The sequence below is a fragment of the Ruditapes philippinarum genome, unplaced genomic scaffold (genome assembly GCF_026571515.1).
Source record: "Ruditapes philippinarum isolate M1 unplaced genomic scaffold, ASM2657151v2 ctg1379_1_1_1_1, whole genome shotgun sequence".
Lineage (NCBI taxonomy): Eukaryota > Metazoa > Mollusca > Bivalvia > Venerida > Veneridae > Ruditapes > Ruditapes philippinarum.
Genome location: NW_026864462.1, coordinates 3,613 through 22,987, shown reverse-complemented (window position 1 = coordinate 22,987; position 19,375 = coordinate 3,613). Strand labels below are relative to the sequence as shown.

Below are 19,375 nucleotides of genomic sequence, written 5' to 3'. Positions count from 1 at the left end.
CTGGTACAAGTAGATGTTTATAGTTATATTTCATTTTCATCATAAAATAGATACTTCAGATTGTTGTGAACTGCAAGTTGTTGTAAGTGTTAAAATGATGTCAAACTGGTTGTAAGGAATAACTTGATGGGATAATTGTCATTGATTGACATTGTGTGAATTAGACAGACAAGGCCCATTATCATGCTGTACAAAACTAATTGAGAATTGAGCTCCTGTTTCAATTACTACTTATTGATTTAGGAGTAGACAAATAAACTGTCTGTACCATAGCACTACTTTCTGATAGAAAATATGTTTCTATTTTTTGAAAGTTGTGGCAAGAACCACTTGATGCACACTAAATTAGATGACTTTCTTTCTTGATTTTTTATCCTACTAAATCTTGTATGAAGTTCTGTTGTTATAAGTTTTGGTGATGCATCATTATTTTGAATTATTAATTTGTTGGAACCTTTCTACCAAGACATGTACCCTTTCAGGTCCATAAGGTCAAGGTCAATGTCTCAAAGAGCTAAAATAGACTTTTGCACTTTTCCACACAGTAAGGCCATGTTTAAGCTTTATCCAAGTTATATTGGGATGTATCTATTCTTGTTTTCCATAGCGTATATATATATTTATGACTGTTTGGGAAGCAGTCTGTTAATATAAATGTATCAATTTATTTGAGTGGCTTTTCCTTATCAAGACACGAAAGGTCTTGTACAGTTTGTGATATTGTAATATGTTTGTCTCTTGTGAATATCTATCTTTCTATAACAAATTAAGTTTGATTTAATTTAGGTTTGCTCCTGCTATAAATTGTATTCTAGAAACTAGACACATTTACAATACATTTAGATTACTGTGTTTTCATTTGGATAAGTTATTTTGTTAGGTAGAGAGAAAATGTGTAAATTTATGGTTTTCTCAGGGAAGATAATTTTTCACATCTTGTTAAGAAGTGACACTGCTCTTGACAATTGTTTGTATATGTGGTATTCCTACTTTGAGAGTTATACATTCATGTAAAATTTAACTCTTAATTAATATTTGGATGCTTTATGTTCAGACCGTTTGTCATAAAAACAAGTTATATAAATATTACTGATGACAGCAATTTGCTTTCATGGCTTTTCAAGAAAATCCTGCTGTTTTATTCCTTCAAATTGTGTATGAAAGAAATGGAACCTCTGCCTTGAACATGATTGGTTTAATACTTCAAGACTTAGTGCTTTCACTGATAATAACAATCATGTGCCAACATTATTGAGCCATCTTGTTCTACGCTTCTATGTTAAGTTTTCTCCAGAATCTTGTTTAGTCAAGTAAGTTTAATGTCATATAGATTTGTCTTTGTCAATGCATCCAGCTGTCTATTTAACAGGAAGGCATCCTTGTCCTATGGCCACATTTCTTGTTTTATCCAGAAATTCCAGAAAATAACATTGAGTAGTTTTAATTTAAAGCTAGACAATGCCATATAACAGATAGGACAATTGATAGTCTATAAAAACTTGGTTTTTATTACCATATTTCTACTAAGATTAATACAATGTTAGATCTTATGGGCTTAAACCTTTAAATTTGATCTGACATAAAGATGTGCTTTTAAAACCAAAGACCATCAATATTTTTGTATCATTTTCCTGATATATCCAGGGTGTGGTACATTTAACATGTAATGGTTTAAGGAGAAATTCATGTGCTGGCAACATTTTAGTGTCTTATTGAGGAACATTTATAAATCCATTAGGGATGGAATTGTTTTCTGGGCATTAACAGTAATAGCAGGAATTTTTTCCACATTGTAGCTTTCATCCAGGATTTTGTTCAGAAGAAATGAAAGAGGATTATGTAGTAAAAGCAATGAACTATTTTTAAAAAACTCTCAGACACATTTGTTTTCTCTTTTTATCCAACATTTTTAGCTCACTATAGTTATACTTTCATGTTTCACTGTCTGTCAGTAGCCAGCCTTTGTCCACATTTGTTACTGGGTCATTCTTATTTCATGTAACTTCCCTTGCATGAAACTCTAGAAAAAAAATGCTCAAGTAGTTCTGTTTGATCCATTGCATATCTGGATGAGCCAAAAATAGATTATCACAAAGGGTAATAATAGATCCAACCTTAGGGCCAAGAAATGTACTATTAATGTTTGTGGCAATCCATGAACAGAAATTGACCACTACCAAGAGGCCACTTGATATAATTACAGGTTTAAATAGAATAGAATTTATCTTGGAATAGCACTATTCTTTTTATTTTTACTGTTATGCAGATAAGAAGAAAAGTCATAGGTCTGTTTGTTAAATGCATCACCGTGGCTATCATAAAATTACTTTAATTTCTTTTATTTTAAATGCAAATTAAAAAATATGGATTTATGTTAATCTTTATTAATGTAAAGGCAATCACTTTTCATCAAATATTAACTGTGTGTTAAGTCAGTCCCTGGAGATATAATATGCCTATAAGTCTTCATCTGTCTGTAGTTCCAGGTAACGTTAGTAATTATAATTAAAATCAATTGCAAGTTCAAATTAAATCTTACAGATTTATATCATTCTGTCAAGCCATTATGTAGGCTTAAATATATCATTTATCTAAACAATGATCAAATTAATGTAATGTCTGATGAAGAAGAAAAAGAAATCACAATTTTTTTTCTTCTCATCTTCAATAATAATTATAGTTTCAACTGTTGAATTACTCTTTATATTTATCTAAATGACTGGATTAAGCATCAGTTCAAAATATTGTTCACTTTGTCAAAGTGTGTCATTTAAATATTAAATTTTTGCTTAATCCTAATAATCATTGAATCCTGTAAAGTGTATGATGTAAAAAGAATAAAATGTTCCAGAGCAAAATTATAATTCCACTGTTATTTTGTGTAGGTTCAGGGATGATTTCAAGCATGTCCCAATTGCCTTTAGTAAAACATACTGTCAAATTTCTGCTATTCAAGGTGTTCTGTAATTATTTTAATCACAATATAAACAATAATTTTACAATATATCAACAGGAAATATATAGCTTGCTGCTTTATAAACTTTGAAAATGTCAAAGATTTCAATGATAAAATACAAAAACTTAGACACCAACAGTATAGAGTCTGGTCAGACTTCATGAATGTGCAGGCTGGCCTGGCTCTATATACATTATGATGAAGGGTTATCACTTCTGGTTTGCAGTGCAATAGTTAATTTGGTTTCAACTGATTAAAAAATATAGCTTTAAAAAATCTTATCTGTATCAAAATTATCACAGAACAAAACATGTCCTATGGCAAAATGAACAAGAGTAAAAAAAATGGTCTTGATAAAGTTTAGGATCTTGGACTTGTAACAGCTGTATTTACTGATCCCCCTTGCACACAATATAGAAACCAGGCTAGCCAATCTGACTCGAATGCCCAAAATTAGCATGTTGATTTTGTAAGATCTTTTATAAATATTAGCAGTTTCAAATTGTTTACTTGACAAGTCAATTACAAAAACACAGCTGAGAGTACAGGTTAAATCACCTCCAAACTAGTTACATTGTATATTTTGAAGCTGATTAAAAATGTACAACAAAACCATGGTAATATACAGGATGGTATCAGTAAACTTTGTCTTTAATGTCATCTATATACTTATTATATTGTACTATATGGCTTCAATTGTGACCTGTTTTGTTCATAAAACTGGAACATAATTTATAGAAGTATATATAAGAAGACAAGAAAAACTCCTGTAATTGTTCTCTTGTCTGGAATAGCAAAAGAAACCTGTTGTTATGTTAGGGAGAGATTGAGATGCTAAAAAAATATGGCATTCTTAATGAAAGTACGTAATGTAGCTCAATACTCATTGTTAGTTATTGATTACCATTATAAGACTGTGAAAAAGCAATCACAAATTTACCAATGGTTGATTATGTAATTTAGAATAATGGCAAGACTTACTTTCTTGGGCTGATGCTTCATTTAACTACAGCTTCACAATGCACCATACATTTTGAAACATTGCACTGACTGTCTTTAAAATGATAGTATATTCTTTCTAAAAATAGGGGTAAATGTTGGAAACATAGAGTTTTTATCCTCACACTAAAAACCCTGTAATGTTAGAAAAATAATAATAAAATTTCTATAAACTGTAAAAGACATTTAACATACTCAGCACTTTTAAATTGTTAACCAATCATTCTGATAAAGCCAATGACCTGCACCTTAAACAACTGCAACAAAAAAAAACAAAAACAAAAAAAAAAAAAGTATATCTTCTTCTAGTAGTGTTTTCAAACATAGTGTATTTGTTTATTTTGCTCCAGGTTTAAGAATTGTCACACATTTCACAATGTTAAGGACATTTGCTGGTTTTGAGGATACAAATATAAAATTATACCCATTAAATATCGATGGCTCAGCGCAAAACTCAGCTAACACCATTTTTTGAAATTTTACAGGAGGGTGAAAAAACTGTTTAATTTTTTTCCCTTCATGTATCTTTTAAATATTCTAATATTTTTGATTCATGCTAAAGGCCTTGAAACTTATATGATAAGTCATTGTCTAGTGGAATTAATTCTTAATGGTTTAAATGCAATATTTTGAGTTAGTATGGGTTTTGCACTGAAAATCAAAGACTTTCCTAAAAACAAGTTAGCGCAAAACTAGGCTAAGTCAACTTGGATGAGTTTTGCACTTGTAAATGAATGATTTGTTGAAACTAAAGTTGTAAAATATGTGCTAAGTCAAGTTAACATAATTTACAAATCTATTTGAATTATATAATAAGAGGAAAAATTACATACAATGAACATTCTGAAATAATTCAAATAATTTAATTGTCAAAATTGATATTTCTATTTCTCTATTAAATAGTTATTTAACAATGCAACTTAAATATGACAATATTTGTAGCTTAGACTGAGCATTTCATATTATACACTTGTAGTCTTATAAAATGGGAATGATGGGAATAAAGGATTATACCTGAAGTGAACATATAAATAAGACCTTTGTACACTTCATATGAAATGTTTGAGTAATTTTTGCACAAGAGATCAGAGATCACTGGTAGGAGTACGTAAAAGCCAGGTCCATAGACTTACTTTTATATACTGTAAATTTAAAACGGGAACCTATTTATTATAAAATTCTACATTTGGTAAATTTAAACAAATAAGAGTTATTGGACTTATGCAATGTCATGTTAGATAATCACAGAGAATAAGTGTGTTAAGTTTCAATCCATTCCCTTCAATAGTTATGCCTTATGGAGATATCAGCTTACACGCAAAAACTTAATCAAGAATTTCTAAGTAAAAAAAAATGGGGCATAATTATGCAAAAAAGCAAATCAGAGTTATGGGACTTGTGCCAATCATGTTAGATAATCACAGAGAACAAGTGTGTGTGAAGTTTCAATCCATTCCCTTCAGTAGTTATGGAGATACCAGCTTACAACAAGAATTTTTAAGTATAAAAAAGAGGCATAATTATTTATGCAAAAAAGCAAATCAGAGTTATGGGACCTGTGACAATCATGTTAGATAATCACAAAAAAGTGTAGGGGTTTCAATCCATTCCCTTCCGTAGTTATGGAGATACCAGCTTACACCAAGAATTTCTAAGTTTAAAAAAGAGGCATAATTATGCAAATAGCAAATCAGAGTTATGGGACTTGTGCCAATCATATAGGATAATCACAAAGAACAAGTGTGTGGGGTTTCAATCCATTCCCTTAAGTAGTTATGGAGATACTTGCTTACAAGCAAAAACTTAACCAAGAATTTCTAAGTTGAAAAAGGGGCATAATTATGCTAAAAAAGCAATCAGAGCTATGGGACTTGTGCCAATCATGTTTGATAATCACAGAGAACAAGTGTATGAATTTTCAATGCACTCCCTTCAGTAGTTATGGAGATACTTTCTTTCACGTAAAAACTTTACCACTGGGACACCGACGTGACAAATGGGTGACTGCACTAGCTCGATTATTCTGCGAATAGACAAGCTAAAAATTGTAGAACAAAAAAAGCATTTTTAAAGGTTTTAAGAGTTATTAGAATTTTGATTAATATAGGTTTGAATCATGAGCCAGTGATCATAGAGGTTTAAAACATATACCGGAACCGTATTAGTATCATGGTCTGGATCTTAATGCAAGTAAAAGTTACAGCCCTACTATTGATAAATTAAATTCATCAGTTTGTAGATTTATAAACTCTTATTTTAGCATGCTCTGTAAAATAATAGCATTTACAATTTTCAATATCAACAAATTCCATTTACAATTTTCAATATCAACAAATTCCCTCATCATTCTTAAGTTCAAATATTGAAGAATATTATGTTAATAATGAGAATTCACAGCTTTCACATGTGTAGAACTGTTATTTAATTTGTGTTTAACTTTGTTTAATTTATCTTTCATTTAATCTGGACTAGCAGGCCCGTCCTCATGATTTTGTGATTGTATGGCCAATTTGGTGGTTCTTAAGGGGGCTACTCCCCCGGAAAATTTTATATTCTGGGATGCTCTCAGGAGCATTTTCCCATGTATTTGGCACAGTTTAAGTCTGCCGCTAACTACATATAATTTTGACATATGTCACTGATTTTTTACAAAGATTTGTGAGAATAAAAGGTTGACTATCAATCGCATAATGGACAGACAGTTGTACATAAAATATGAATAATTAATATTTGACAAATGAAAAATAAACAATAATTGATGTTGTTATAATTCTTCATTTTTATCTGATAATCATAAATAAACAAATACTGTAAAATCATTATTATTCGTGGTGCACGAATTTTCGTTGTTTTCGTGGGTAGGTCAATCCACGAATTTAAGATCTAACGAAATTTTATCCCAACAAATACTTCTTGCCATGTCTCTATTCTATATATTACAAACATGCATTGGCGCTTTTCCGCCGATTTTTGTGTAATGAATGCCTAGAGGCAAGGATTAAATCTATTGACAGCGTAAGATATGTACATGTACGGTTAGTAAAATGCGAGGCAATAAAGTGTTAGATTACAAAATGTATAAGGTGATTTATTTTATATTTTACAAGAAATTGAAACTCCACAAATTTAAGAACCCACGAAAATGCCTGTTTTGATAAAACCACGAAATTTCATGCCCACGAATGTAAGTGACTTCGCAGTACAAGAAATATTACATACAAGGACAGTAGTACGCAGATTGTGGTCACAATGGTTTAAAGCTGCATGCCTCCAGATGAGTGAGTCCAAATATTTCAATAAAATCAAAGTTGAGAAATATGTACTAAGATTTTAGGAAAAGTAAAATGATTGAAGATTCAAGTAATATTTTACATGTAATGTGCGGTTAATGACTGATTTTTCGGTATTTACAAGTATATTTCTACTGCGTAATTAACGCAGTAAGGGCTATTTATGCATATTTTGACCACTTTTTGGTAATTTACGTGGGTTGTAAGTGCCATTGATAATGTGTAAATTGCTTCCTTTTGGTTATTTCACAATATTATACATTCAAATGCATTTTCAAAATTTTCATGAAAATTAACATGAATCTGGAGGCGTGCTGCTTTAAGCTTAATAATCAATTGATAAGAGTCTCATTTTATGTGAATTTTCCCAAAAACATATCGCCGTCTTTCGTTTTGGAAACAAAAATAATTTTGGTTGATTTGGTTTCTATGGAACTGTGTCACACGTCATGATATCTTACTATTTTAAACTTTTATCCGACAGCCCTGACTGGGTATTGCAAAGAAAAATTATATTGTGATATATTGCAATATTAACAGACTATGAACTATGTTAAATGCTGAAAATCAAGGGTAAGATCTACATAACCTTGACTTCATAGTTTAATTGTTTATATTATGTCCTTCTAATTATCTATTTTTGAGAGGCCCTGTTATTTTAGATTTTGCACTTTGTTAAAAGTAATATTGTTTGTAAATTTCAACAACTTTATGCAGTATCATTCAAAATCAAGCTATATACAAGTAGAGAACACTTCCTATTCTTTTTATTTTAAGAAGGGTATATAAAAAAAATAACCACATAAAAGCTAAATCAATAATTTTCGAGGTGGCTACAGTTAACTGCATTGGCCAATTATGAATATTATTTTTATTAAGTGCATATCATATTCTCCAGCTAAAATTAAGTCCTCATCTGTTTTATTATAAAATCTAAAAATAGCTTTTAATTATGCCTTTTTAAATCTGGTTCTGAATAAGACACAAATCTAGATTTTTTTAAATTTCCAAAACTTTGTTTAGGGTTTGGGTCTGTCAAAGAATGCAAAGGATAAACTTAATTCTTACTCTATGCCAACTTACAAAACAATACTTCTTTTTATCTTTCATTTTAATTCATGACACTGTTTGACTTAAACTTCTTCACAAATGGATGCGATGCAAGTCATAATAGCAAAAATTGTAGACTTCTTGCAATAGCTTAAAATGATGTCACACTAATGTATGGCCTCACTGAATTAAGGCTTTACAATATACGAATGCTACATGTATATGGGTCATCAAAACTATTGCAAGTTTAAAACAGGGTGGTGCAAATGTAATTTTAAAGGAATATTCTTATTTTCTATGTTGTAAAAGAACTACATGCTATAGCTTCATAATATTACTTAGTGCAACACTTAAGTTAGACTAGTTTTGCACTGGCAAATTTGTGTGGGTTGAAAAAAAAATTGGTGCAAAACTCATACTAACTTGACTTAATCTAGTTTTGCAGTAACTAATTTGATCAGTTTGACTTAGCATGTTTGCTTGAAATTCAAATATAATTACTATTACAGGGAATATGTTCAAAATATTTTCAGAGATAAAGGGATGTTTGATTAGCTTTCAGAATTTATGGAAAAGTCATTTTAGGTGAAATATGGACTTAGCTGAGTTTTGCGCTGAGCCATCGATATGCTACAGGCAATCACTGTAAAGACTATGTGCCTAAAAGAAATATCAACCTGTCAGACAGGACATTTCTTACTGCTGCACTGTCCTGGCTTTTTTTCAGGTGGCAATCAAAAAGTGTAATATAGAATAAAGTATGTGTTAGTTGAAGCAAATGTAAAGATTTAAGAAGAATTAACTCTTAATTTGGTATGTTTCCAATTATAGTACGTCATAGTATGTCTGGAGTGTTATTATTTCCATTGATCTTATTCTCTATTTTTGGCATCAATGTTTCCTTTAACAAGATTTGTTGTAAATTCAATCAAATTGTAATGCCCAGAGCTGAACTATTTGTAGAAATAGTTTATGTGCGGAAATTAAGATAAATTGGGACATCTTTTGAGTAGTATAAGGTCTTTTTCGATGTTTTTTTCTCAGTAAAATTGTGTTGAATTGGCCCTATATGAGTATAAAAGATTTTTGTCTTTGCAATGAAAATGTCCTCTTTCCATAAAAAAAAACTTCTAGAAGAAATTATAGGGCACAGAAAGAGTAAAATATTCAACAAAAGAACAAAAGCATAATTTATGTTTAGATATTTTATGTGTAACTTTCCTGGAAGACCTTTCCAAGACTAAGTCATAAATCTTAGTGTTGTAGATGTAGATAACAAATGGAGAAGACATTTGTCCTGACTTATATTCCTATGGGACATGTCCAATGAGAGAAAAGAATAGGTGATAAAAAAAATTCTACAGAAAAGAAAAAAACATCGGGCTAATATTTTATCAGATCATTCCTAAAAGTCAATTTGCCATAACCATGCTAAATATCGTAAATGGACTTCTTCATCTTTCAATCTGGACAAGACCATTTATCTTTTTTACAGAGATTTTATCAAAAAATTTGTACTGACTGAAAAATGCACGGTACAAACTATATCACATGATACATATCATATGTGCTGACTGATCTTGATCTTGTAGCCAGCAATAATTGTACAGTTGAAGAAATTGTATATAATTCTTATATGTTATCAATAAGCCAGAGTTTAATACAAATAAAACAGCAAATTTGCATTGGTGACCTGAAACAAATTAAGCATAACTGAAAATTAGCTGTTGCCATTGTGTTTGTATTAACTCAAAAATGACAATACTGCAAAATTATTATTTCAACAGTATTCAATTTCTTTTAAATAATATATATGTGTATATCATAAATTTCTAAAGAAAAAGAATTATATAAAAATATGTACATGTCTGTAATGTTGCAGTATCAAATAATGCAGTAATACGTTGAAATGTTTCACTTCTTCATAGAACTGTTTCAGTCATGTAACAGTGTTTGATGTTTTCTTAATTAAAAACTTAAAACTTAAACAGCAATGAATAATGTAGTTACTTGTATTGTTTTATGATAAAGTGATCTAAGCTGATTCTATGGAAAATTAATTGTTAATTATGTTACTAGGATGAAAGCTTCAAGTGATCAACATGCTTTCCTATTAAAAGTTGATGTGTCCATAAACTAATTACTGCAGAAAAATCAATTGTGAACACAGTCTCACAGAAGTTGAAAGCTTTTTGGAACATTGTCTTATCCATTCAATTGAGAGGAATAAATTATCATGTAGTAATGAGAAATGTAAAGAATGCTTTTGATGCTTCTTTTCACTCCATAACAAAAACATATATTGGGTATATATATGTGTACAGTTGTATTTATATGTGTACAGTTGGTATTTGTTAAGATCTTGTCTAATATGAATATTTTTGCTATATTTACAGTGGTACATATGACATATTTGTAGACAACAAACTAGTTGGTAAATATGACAGTTCTGGCAGTTTTGGTGAGCTAGCCCTCATGTACAATATGCCCAGAGCGGCTACTATAGTTGCCACTAGTGAAGGCTCTTTATGGGCAATGGTAGGTTATTTTCTTATTTTAGACAATCACGAAAGAAATATAAGAGTATTGTACAGTGTACTTACAACTGCATGACTAAATGTCTTATTGTTAAAAGATTACAAAGTTCTTATCTTATGTTGATGTGCAGTTCTTGTGTAATTGAATGCCACGGTATTTGTTGCAGGTTTCTATTTCACTGAATTTTTCACCAATACTGCACTACTATCTCATTTTTTCTGATAATGATATAAATAATGGTGAACGACATTTGGCATTTGAACTAAATGTCTCTTCAAAAACACTTGGCTGTGCTAAGGTCTGGAACAATTGATTATTATATACTTTTAATGTCTGGGATTAAATCATGATCCAGATCTTGTACAATGATTCAGAAGTAAAAAGAATATCTTATGTAAAAGTTATGTTAGGCATATAGAAATTTTAGTGTTTCTGTTAGTATGATTGATGAGCTTGACAAAATTAATGCTATCATTGTGACCCATTTGATTTCCAGACATCTTGGTGGCCGATTTCTGGTTTATTAAACATTTATTAATGTAAAAAGCATAAAATGTCAATTTACTGGAGAAAATATCAGAACTCTGATCTGTAAGTTTAATTGGTTTAAAGACAGCAGACACGAATGAAAAGTCATGTTATGAAATCATGTGATAGTAACATGTTTTTATAATTAAGCACATATGTTATGATATAAAAAATTTTCTAACAGGACTGATATTCAGGCTTTTATTACATTCATTCTAAAAATTACTGCACATTAACATGATGTGTCCCTTCTTCAGCTCCAAGTTCAAGGTCACACTATTAAAAGTCATGATGTGCATTTCTTCATCAACAGATTTTAAGATAACTATGTAAATATGTAGTTCTTAAAAACAATGCTATGAACTTATGAGTGAGAACAAGTTTATAGTTTAAAAGTCAAACACTCAATAAGATTTTAAAAGTAAAATTTCATAAAAGTACATTAATTCACTCATTCATTGATGGATTTTTGAAATAACTAGGCATAATTTTGCCATGCACAAATGTCAGGTTGAAAGCTAGAAATGTGAAGGTTATATTTGGATGCCAAATAGTGCTAAAAATGGTGAAGAATACTTAGGTGTCAAAATACTACATTGAGGGTTGATTTGTGTCTGGTCATATCTATGGATGCTTTTTGAAAAAATTGGGCAAAAAGTGTTTGTCAGTGTTTTGTTATTGATGTAACACTCTTCTTTATAGTAACTATGCCTTTGTTGTAAGTAATGGTTCCTGTACTGGGCCCAACTTTATGTCATTTGTCTGTTTCCAACATGTCTTGTATATTCCTACCTTCCACTGAATGGCTATCATATCGAACTTGTGTGTTATACAAACAACTCTTGTTTCTCCTTTGTTTGATTAGATAAGAGACCTGGAAGTACATGTTTACATTGTCAAGCATTGCCTTCATAAATGAATTGTTCTTTTATTTTGTATTGATTAACCATTGCTGTATAATTACAGGATCGACTCACATTTAGAAGAATAGTACTGAAAAATGCATACGAGAAACGAAAGGTATACGAAACACTGCTGGAAAATACACCCATGCTGAAGACATTAGAGGTATAGTGTACAAAGATTGATTATCTTGTTTATTGAAGTTCCCTTATTTGTCAATTTAATCTTAGCTGGCTATAGAGCAGGACTAACAATTTAAAGTAATATTAGGTCAACACTTGAATGGTCAATTACCCGTGTTAAAAATCCTCCTGATACAGGCACCCAAATACTGATTAATAATGACATAAAGTTACCACTCCAACTCATAAGTCAACTTTTTGTGAGCTCTAAGATTTTTTCTATCTGTCTATCTATGATAAGTAACATGAACAGCACAATAAATGCAGGCTTAGGTTAAGCAGCATGGGCCGGTGTGACCTAACTTGATTGTTGCCTGGTATAATTTTAGGGTTTTAGTTTTGATTGAAATTCCTTATAAAGTTAACAATAGGAAGTTCTAATATCACCCAGGACAATGTGAACTACACAAAAGTAGTGGAATAAACATTAGAAATTGATTTTATATGTTTTTTGTAGAAGTTATAGTTTAATGACAAATTATGATTTATACTAACATTTTGATGATGATTTATTTATAGGAAATAGAAGGAAACTGTTTGAAATAACAATAATATTAAATAAAATTTCTTGTAGTAGGTATATTAATTAAGTTCTTAGTACATATACTAACTATACTTGTATTCCATTGTCTTGCAGCTTGTTCATTTATATTAAACATTTCCTACAACAAGTTGAAGTATAATTTGAACTGAGTTTGTTCACTTCAACTTAATTTATCTTAAAATAAAAATTTAAAGGTGGGGGGGGGGGGAAAGTTCCTGGAACCTGCCTGTACTAAAGTTAGTGTGAGGATAAACCATCTCGGAATATTGATTGTGTCTTGCGATGAGTGTTATTTCCAATTATCTGCTCTATTTAATGATACTGCTTCCAGTATAACAATTCCTGTGACAAAAAAGGAGAACAAGAGACGCCCTTGTTAAAGGAAAAGAAGTCACTAAGTTTCATTTGTGATGTCATTCTTCTAAGATCTGTGCCATTACCTAAAACAGACACTAGATTACTGGAAGAAATTTGCTAAACATTTTGTTATTGTTTTTGAATGTATTGGTTAGCCAACAGGAAGTCCTTCTAGTTTTCCTTGTCAATGGTAGTATTGACACTAATTTTTCTTGGACTGATAGAAAATTAGGTTGAGAATAATTTATTGACATTGTAAAATACTCCATGAAATTGTCTTAGCAACATTTATCTGTGTTACACAAAGCAGATGAAAATGAATGTTGATGGCTGAAAAGCTTATTTTGAAATTTTACAGACTTTTTCTTACATTAGATACTGACAAACTTTCTATTTTATATTTGATTTTCTGTTGAGATATTGACAAATGACAGTTCTAGTGACTGAGTATGAATGGCTGTTCTTGAAATAAGAAGTCTTGATTATTGATTTTAATAGAAATACTTCAAAATTACATGTTTGTGATATTCAAACATTGTTGTCATTGTCAGTTTTGTCAGAGATGTTTTATAATGGAAAAGAAGTCTTCACATTTTCATTATTTTCTGGTGTGTTTTTTTCTGACTTTATTGTATTTCTCAGAACTGTATAGAAATCTTGTTAAGCTATAAATGTCAGGATTTACATTTATCGAAAAACAATTTACATATATTAATTTAATATCCCCCAGTCTGTTTTGTAGAATATTTATGATTCCCCTGAACTTTATATAGTCTGTATTTTGACATTTTTTAACCCCTAGCCTACTGGTGGCTACTGAATCTACATGTCACACTGTTCAGAACTGTTCACTATTTAGGAAGGATATATTAATTGGAAATGCACTATATCATATATGATATAATAATGGTAAGGTATATACTTAATGACAAATGATCCTGTGACATACAACTAAATCTACCTGTATAACCAGTGCAGATCACACATCAGCCGGCACATCTGTACTGTCTGATCATTGTCTACAATATTCAGTCAGTACTTAATTTGAAAATTTCCCTGAAAATGTTGAATGAATGTGTCCAGATTGAAAGATGGATATGTCCATTTAAGATTTTAAGCATGGTTAGAGATTATAATAGGAATTATCTGCCAGATCTAAAAGCCAAAATTTGCAGTCAAAGAAGGGATTTAAATATATATTTGTGTTGTATATTTACAGCCATATGAAAGGATGAACATTGCTGATGCATTATTTTCAAAGACATATGAAGAGGGTAGTGTTATAATTAAACAGGTAACATTTTTATCTAACTTCAGTTTTTATCAATGATTATATAAACACTTAAAAAGGTGGTATTGTTATTTTGTAATTGTGATGTTTTTTAGCTCACCTGTCACAAAGTGACAGGGTGAGCTTTTGTGATCGCTTTTCGTCCGGCGTCCGTCCGTCCGTCCGTCCGTCGTCCGTAAACTTTTACTTTAAATGACATCTCCTCATAAACCACTAAGCCAATTTCATCCAAACTTCACAGGAATGTTCCTTTGGTGGTCACCTTTAAAAATTGTTCAAAGAATTTAATTCCATGCAGAACTCTGGTTGCCATGGCAACCGAAAGAAAAAACTTTAAATATCTTCTTTTAAAAAACCATAAGAGCTAGAGCTTAGATATTTGGCATGAAACATCTTCTAGTGAGTGTCTACCAAGTTTGTTCAAATAAAAGCCCTGGGGTCAAAATTGGCCCCGCCCCGGGGGGTCATTGATTTTCCCTAAATGCATATAGTAAAAACTTAAAAAATCTTCTTTTAAAGAACCCAAAGAGCTAGAGCTAAGATATTTAGCATGAAACATGCTCTAATGGGTGTCTACCAAGTTTGTTCAAATAAAAGCCCTGGGGTCAAAATTGGCCCCGCCCCGGGGGTCATTGATTTTCCCTATATGCATATAGTAAAAACTTTAAAAATCTTCTTTTAAAGAACTCAAAGAGCTATGGCTAAGATATTGAGCATCAAACATGTTCTAATAAGTGTCTACCAAGTTTGTTCAAATAAAAGCCCTGGGGTCAAAATAGGCCCCGCCCCAGGGGGTCATTGATTTTCCCTATATGCATATAGTAAAAACTTAAAAAAATCTTCTTTTAAAGAACCAAAAGAGTTAGAGCTAAGATATTTAGCATGAAACATGTTCTAGTGGATGTCTACCAAGTTTGTTCAAATAAAAGCCCTGGGGTCAAAATTGGCCCCGCCCCGGGGGGTCATTGATTTTCCCTATATGCATATAGTAAAAACTTAAAAAATCTTCTTTTAAAGAACTCAAAGAGCTATGGCTAAGATATTTAGCATCAAACATGTTCTAATAGGTGTCTACCAAGTTTGTTCAAATAAAAGCCCTGGGGTCAAAATTGGCACCGCCCCGGGGGTCATTGATTTTCCTTATATGTGTATAGCAAAAACTTAAAAATCTTTTTGAAAAAACCCAAATAGCTAGAGTTAAGATATTAAGCATAAAACATCTTTTAGTGAGTGTCTACAAAGTTTGTTCAAATAAAAGACCTGGGGTCAAAATTGGCCCAGCCCCGGGGGTCATTGATTTTCTTTATATGTGTATAGCAAAAACTTAAAATCTTCTTTGAAAAAACCCAAATAGCTAGAGTTTAGATATTAAGCACGAAACTTCTTCTAGTAAGTGTCTACAAAGTTTGTTCAAATAAAAGCCCTGGGGTCAAAACTGGCCCGGCCCCAGGGGTGTCATTGTTTTTTAAACTATATGTGTATAGTAAAAACTTAAAAAAAAATCTTCTTTTAAAAAGCCCAATGAGCAAGAGCTTAGATGTTTAGCATGAAACATCTTCTTATGGGTGTCTACCAAGTTTGTGCAAATAAAAGCCCTTGGGTTAAATTGGCCCTGCAACATTGGTGTGGGGGGGGGGTTGGGGGGGCTATATACAGGTGAGCGACCTCAGGGCCATCATGGCCCTCTTGTTTGTTTTAAGCCAATTAAGATTATATTTCTCTGAAATAGGGTAACTCCAAAAGTGAAATATATTCAACAATTCTGAGATATTTTTTATTTTCAGCTGTTTTATGTAAAAATGATAAACTTTCATGATGTATCTAGTGATATGAATTATATTTTACTTAAATCATTTGGAATTTTGGGGCTTGTGTTTAATAAAGTTATTAATGTACATATAGGTCGCAAATATGGAGCATGCATTTTCATAAACATAACCTTTTATTTTGTAAAGGATATTTTCTTATGCATACATGTTTATTTTGTCGGGAAATATTTTCATTTACATGTTTATTTTGTAGGGGGATAGTGCTGATTGTATGTATTTTATTGAGGAAGGTGAAGCAAGAGTCACAGTGAAAAATATGGTAAAATATTTCATTACATTTATACTGTGGTAAAGCATGATTATAGGAAATAATGTCAGTAAACCACATTGGCAGGGGATAAAAGTAAGGGTGTGATCTGGGAGGGGCAAGCTGGTTTCTGTAATACAGCTATTTTTGCTGGTATGACCTTCAGATTAAAGTTCCTTAAAACTAAGGCTTTGAGTGTGTTTTCATTATTTGATTTATTTTTATACACATTTTATTGGGATATTAAAGTTTTATTAGAATGTTACTACTTTTTTCTTTGTAATTTTTAACTTTGATTTATAATTGCATGATTATTAATTTTATATATATATATATATCAATCAGTTTGATATAAAGAAGATTAATCTTATTTCTAGTCATTTTTTAACTATTGTTAAATTTTGATATGTCTCTGTCAGTACTGGTCAGTTCTTGACATATTTAATTTTGTAAATGATAATGAACACTAACCTGTACTTATTAAATGCTATTGAATAAAGACAATTTCATTAAGTTAATAAATTAACCCATCAAAGATCTGTTACAAATATTGATTGACATAATTCCCATCCAAGTGTAAATAGGTAAAAGTCAAAATAACTACATTTTGACGTAATTATATTCAGTTTTAAATTCTGCTCCATAAAAAAAATAAGTCTGGTGGCCAATGAAAATTTCTATAAGTTCCTCCATGCAGATAACTCATTGGTTAAAAGAGTGAGGCAGTTTTTTAGCTCGACTTTTCTATGAAAAGGGGAGCTATCCTACTCGCCCCGGCGTCGGCGTCGGCGTCACACCTTGGTTAAGTTTTTCGTACCACCCCACTTTATTTCAGAAGTATTACAAGTATGGCTTTGAAACTTACCATACTTGTTCACCATCATAACCTCCATCTACAGACAAGAGTACATAACTCTGTCAAGGTTTTTGACAGAATTATGGCCCTTTTTTGACTTAGAAAGTGTATTGAGCTTGGTTAAGTTTTTTGTACCACCTCACTTTATTTCAAAACCATTGGAGGTATTGCTTTGAAACTGACCATACTTGTTTACCATCACGACCTTCATCAACAGACAAGAGGACATAACTCTGTCAAGGTTTTTGACAGAATTATGCCCCTTTTTGACTTAGAAAATACATTGAATATGGGTAAAATCCACTTATTGCCTTAACCCTTTGAGATATTGCTTTGAAACTTTTAATGCTATTTCACATCATTACCCCCATCTGTACGCAAGAGAAGGTAACTCTGTCAAGGATTTGTTTTAAAAATTAAGGCCTTTTATCGACTTAGAATCTTGGTTAAGTTTTTAGTACCAGTCCACTTTTTGACTGAACTGTTTGAGATATTAATTTGAAAGTTGGAATACTTGTTTACAATCATGATTCCCAAACATGTCCAGGAGAAGGTAATTCTGTCAAAGATTTTATTTGAATTATGGCCCTTAACTGTCAATGTTTTGTATTATAGGCAAGCAGTGTTCAAGGGTATCACACAATTCAGTAAAATAATTCTTCACTAAATATCTTAATGCTCATGGCCATTGTTCACTTTAAAAATACAGAGATTCTTGTATTGCCTTTTACTGCAAAAACTTTTTTTATTGGCAAGCAATAAAAAAGTCGAGCGCGCTGTCTTACGGACAGCTCTTGTTTATATTGTTTGTCATAATCCATAAGTGGTTACTGGTCAAGTCAATCTTTTGAAATATATAGCTAATTCTATTCAAATTAAAAAACTTATTGAAATAAGTAAAGTTTTATCACCATAATATTTTGCTACCAAGCTTCTATACAGATTTAAAATTAGTATCCAATATGTGTTTACATTGATAGAAATCTATAGGCAAATAACCCATTCAAAGAAATGGGGTAATCTTTGTGTAAAAAATGCCATTACCCCTTGTCTTGTATTAAATCCTCAGTGTGAATAGTTATAGGAAATATGTCTAAAATGGATATACCATTAATATCAGACCTGTCTGATTGTCTGTTTGTTTATCTGATTGCCTTCACCATATACTTCTTTATTGTCTGGTCATTCACAGGTTAGAGATGTATCCATTCCTTATTAAACTTCACTTTTTACATAATAAATGGGAAAACTTTAATATAAGAACTAAAAACCCAACATTTTTTATGAAGTCTAATGTTTCATTCTCTTGCTTGGTTTTGTATATATTGCAAACAACCGTTTTAAATTCGGTCATAAAACCTTTCAAGAATCTTTATAACAAATTTATAATGCAGCGAACTTCCTTTTTAAGTGGAAAACATAAAATTACTTCGTAATTTCACTACAGCTGTGTATATAGTCTATATAAACATCACGGTTATCCAATGAAAATAGATGTTACAAACATGCAATGTTTGAACAGTCATATACTGGTAACTAACCTGTCAAATGGCTATATAACATTTTAAAAGCAAAGCAAAGTTGCTTTCTTTGATTAAAAAGAAAATAATGAAAAAAATTGCAGCAGCCATGTCAAAAGATAATATAAATTTCACGATTTTCAAATGAAATACAATATGACAGACATGCTGTATTGTTATAAATGACACATATCGTAGACATTTGTAAAATAACATGACCTTCATATACGTGCATTATTGCTTGATATTTGAAGCTAAAAACTACAAATAGAACTTAATTGGTCC

At 31.0% G+C, this 19,375-nt stretch overlaps 1 protein-coding gene across 1 annotated transcript in view; it reads left to right on the top strand.

Annotated features, from left to right (window-relative positions):
• Positions 1-16,726, top strand: part of LOC132725687 (cAMP-dependent protein kinase type II regulatory subunit-like) — a gene marked incomplete at its 3' end in the record, with an annotated part of 53,186 nt that extends 36,460 nt beyond the window's left edge. Inside the window, 4 exon segments of the mRNA XM_060710862.1 lie at positions 10,692-10,833; positions 12,328-12,429; positions 14,567-14,641; positions 16,661-16,726. Of these exon segments, the coding sequence (XP_060566845.1) occupies positions 10,692-10,833; positions 12,328-12,429; positions 14,567-14,641; positions 16,661-16,726 (385 nt within the window).
• Between the last annotated feature and the right edge of the window lie 2,649 nt (positions 16,727-19,375).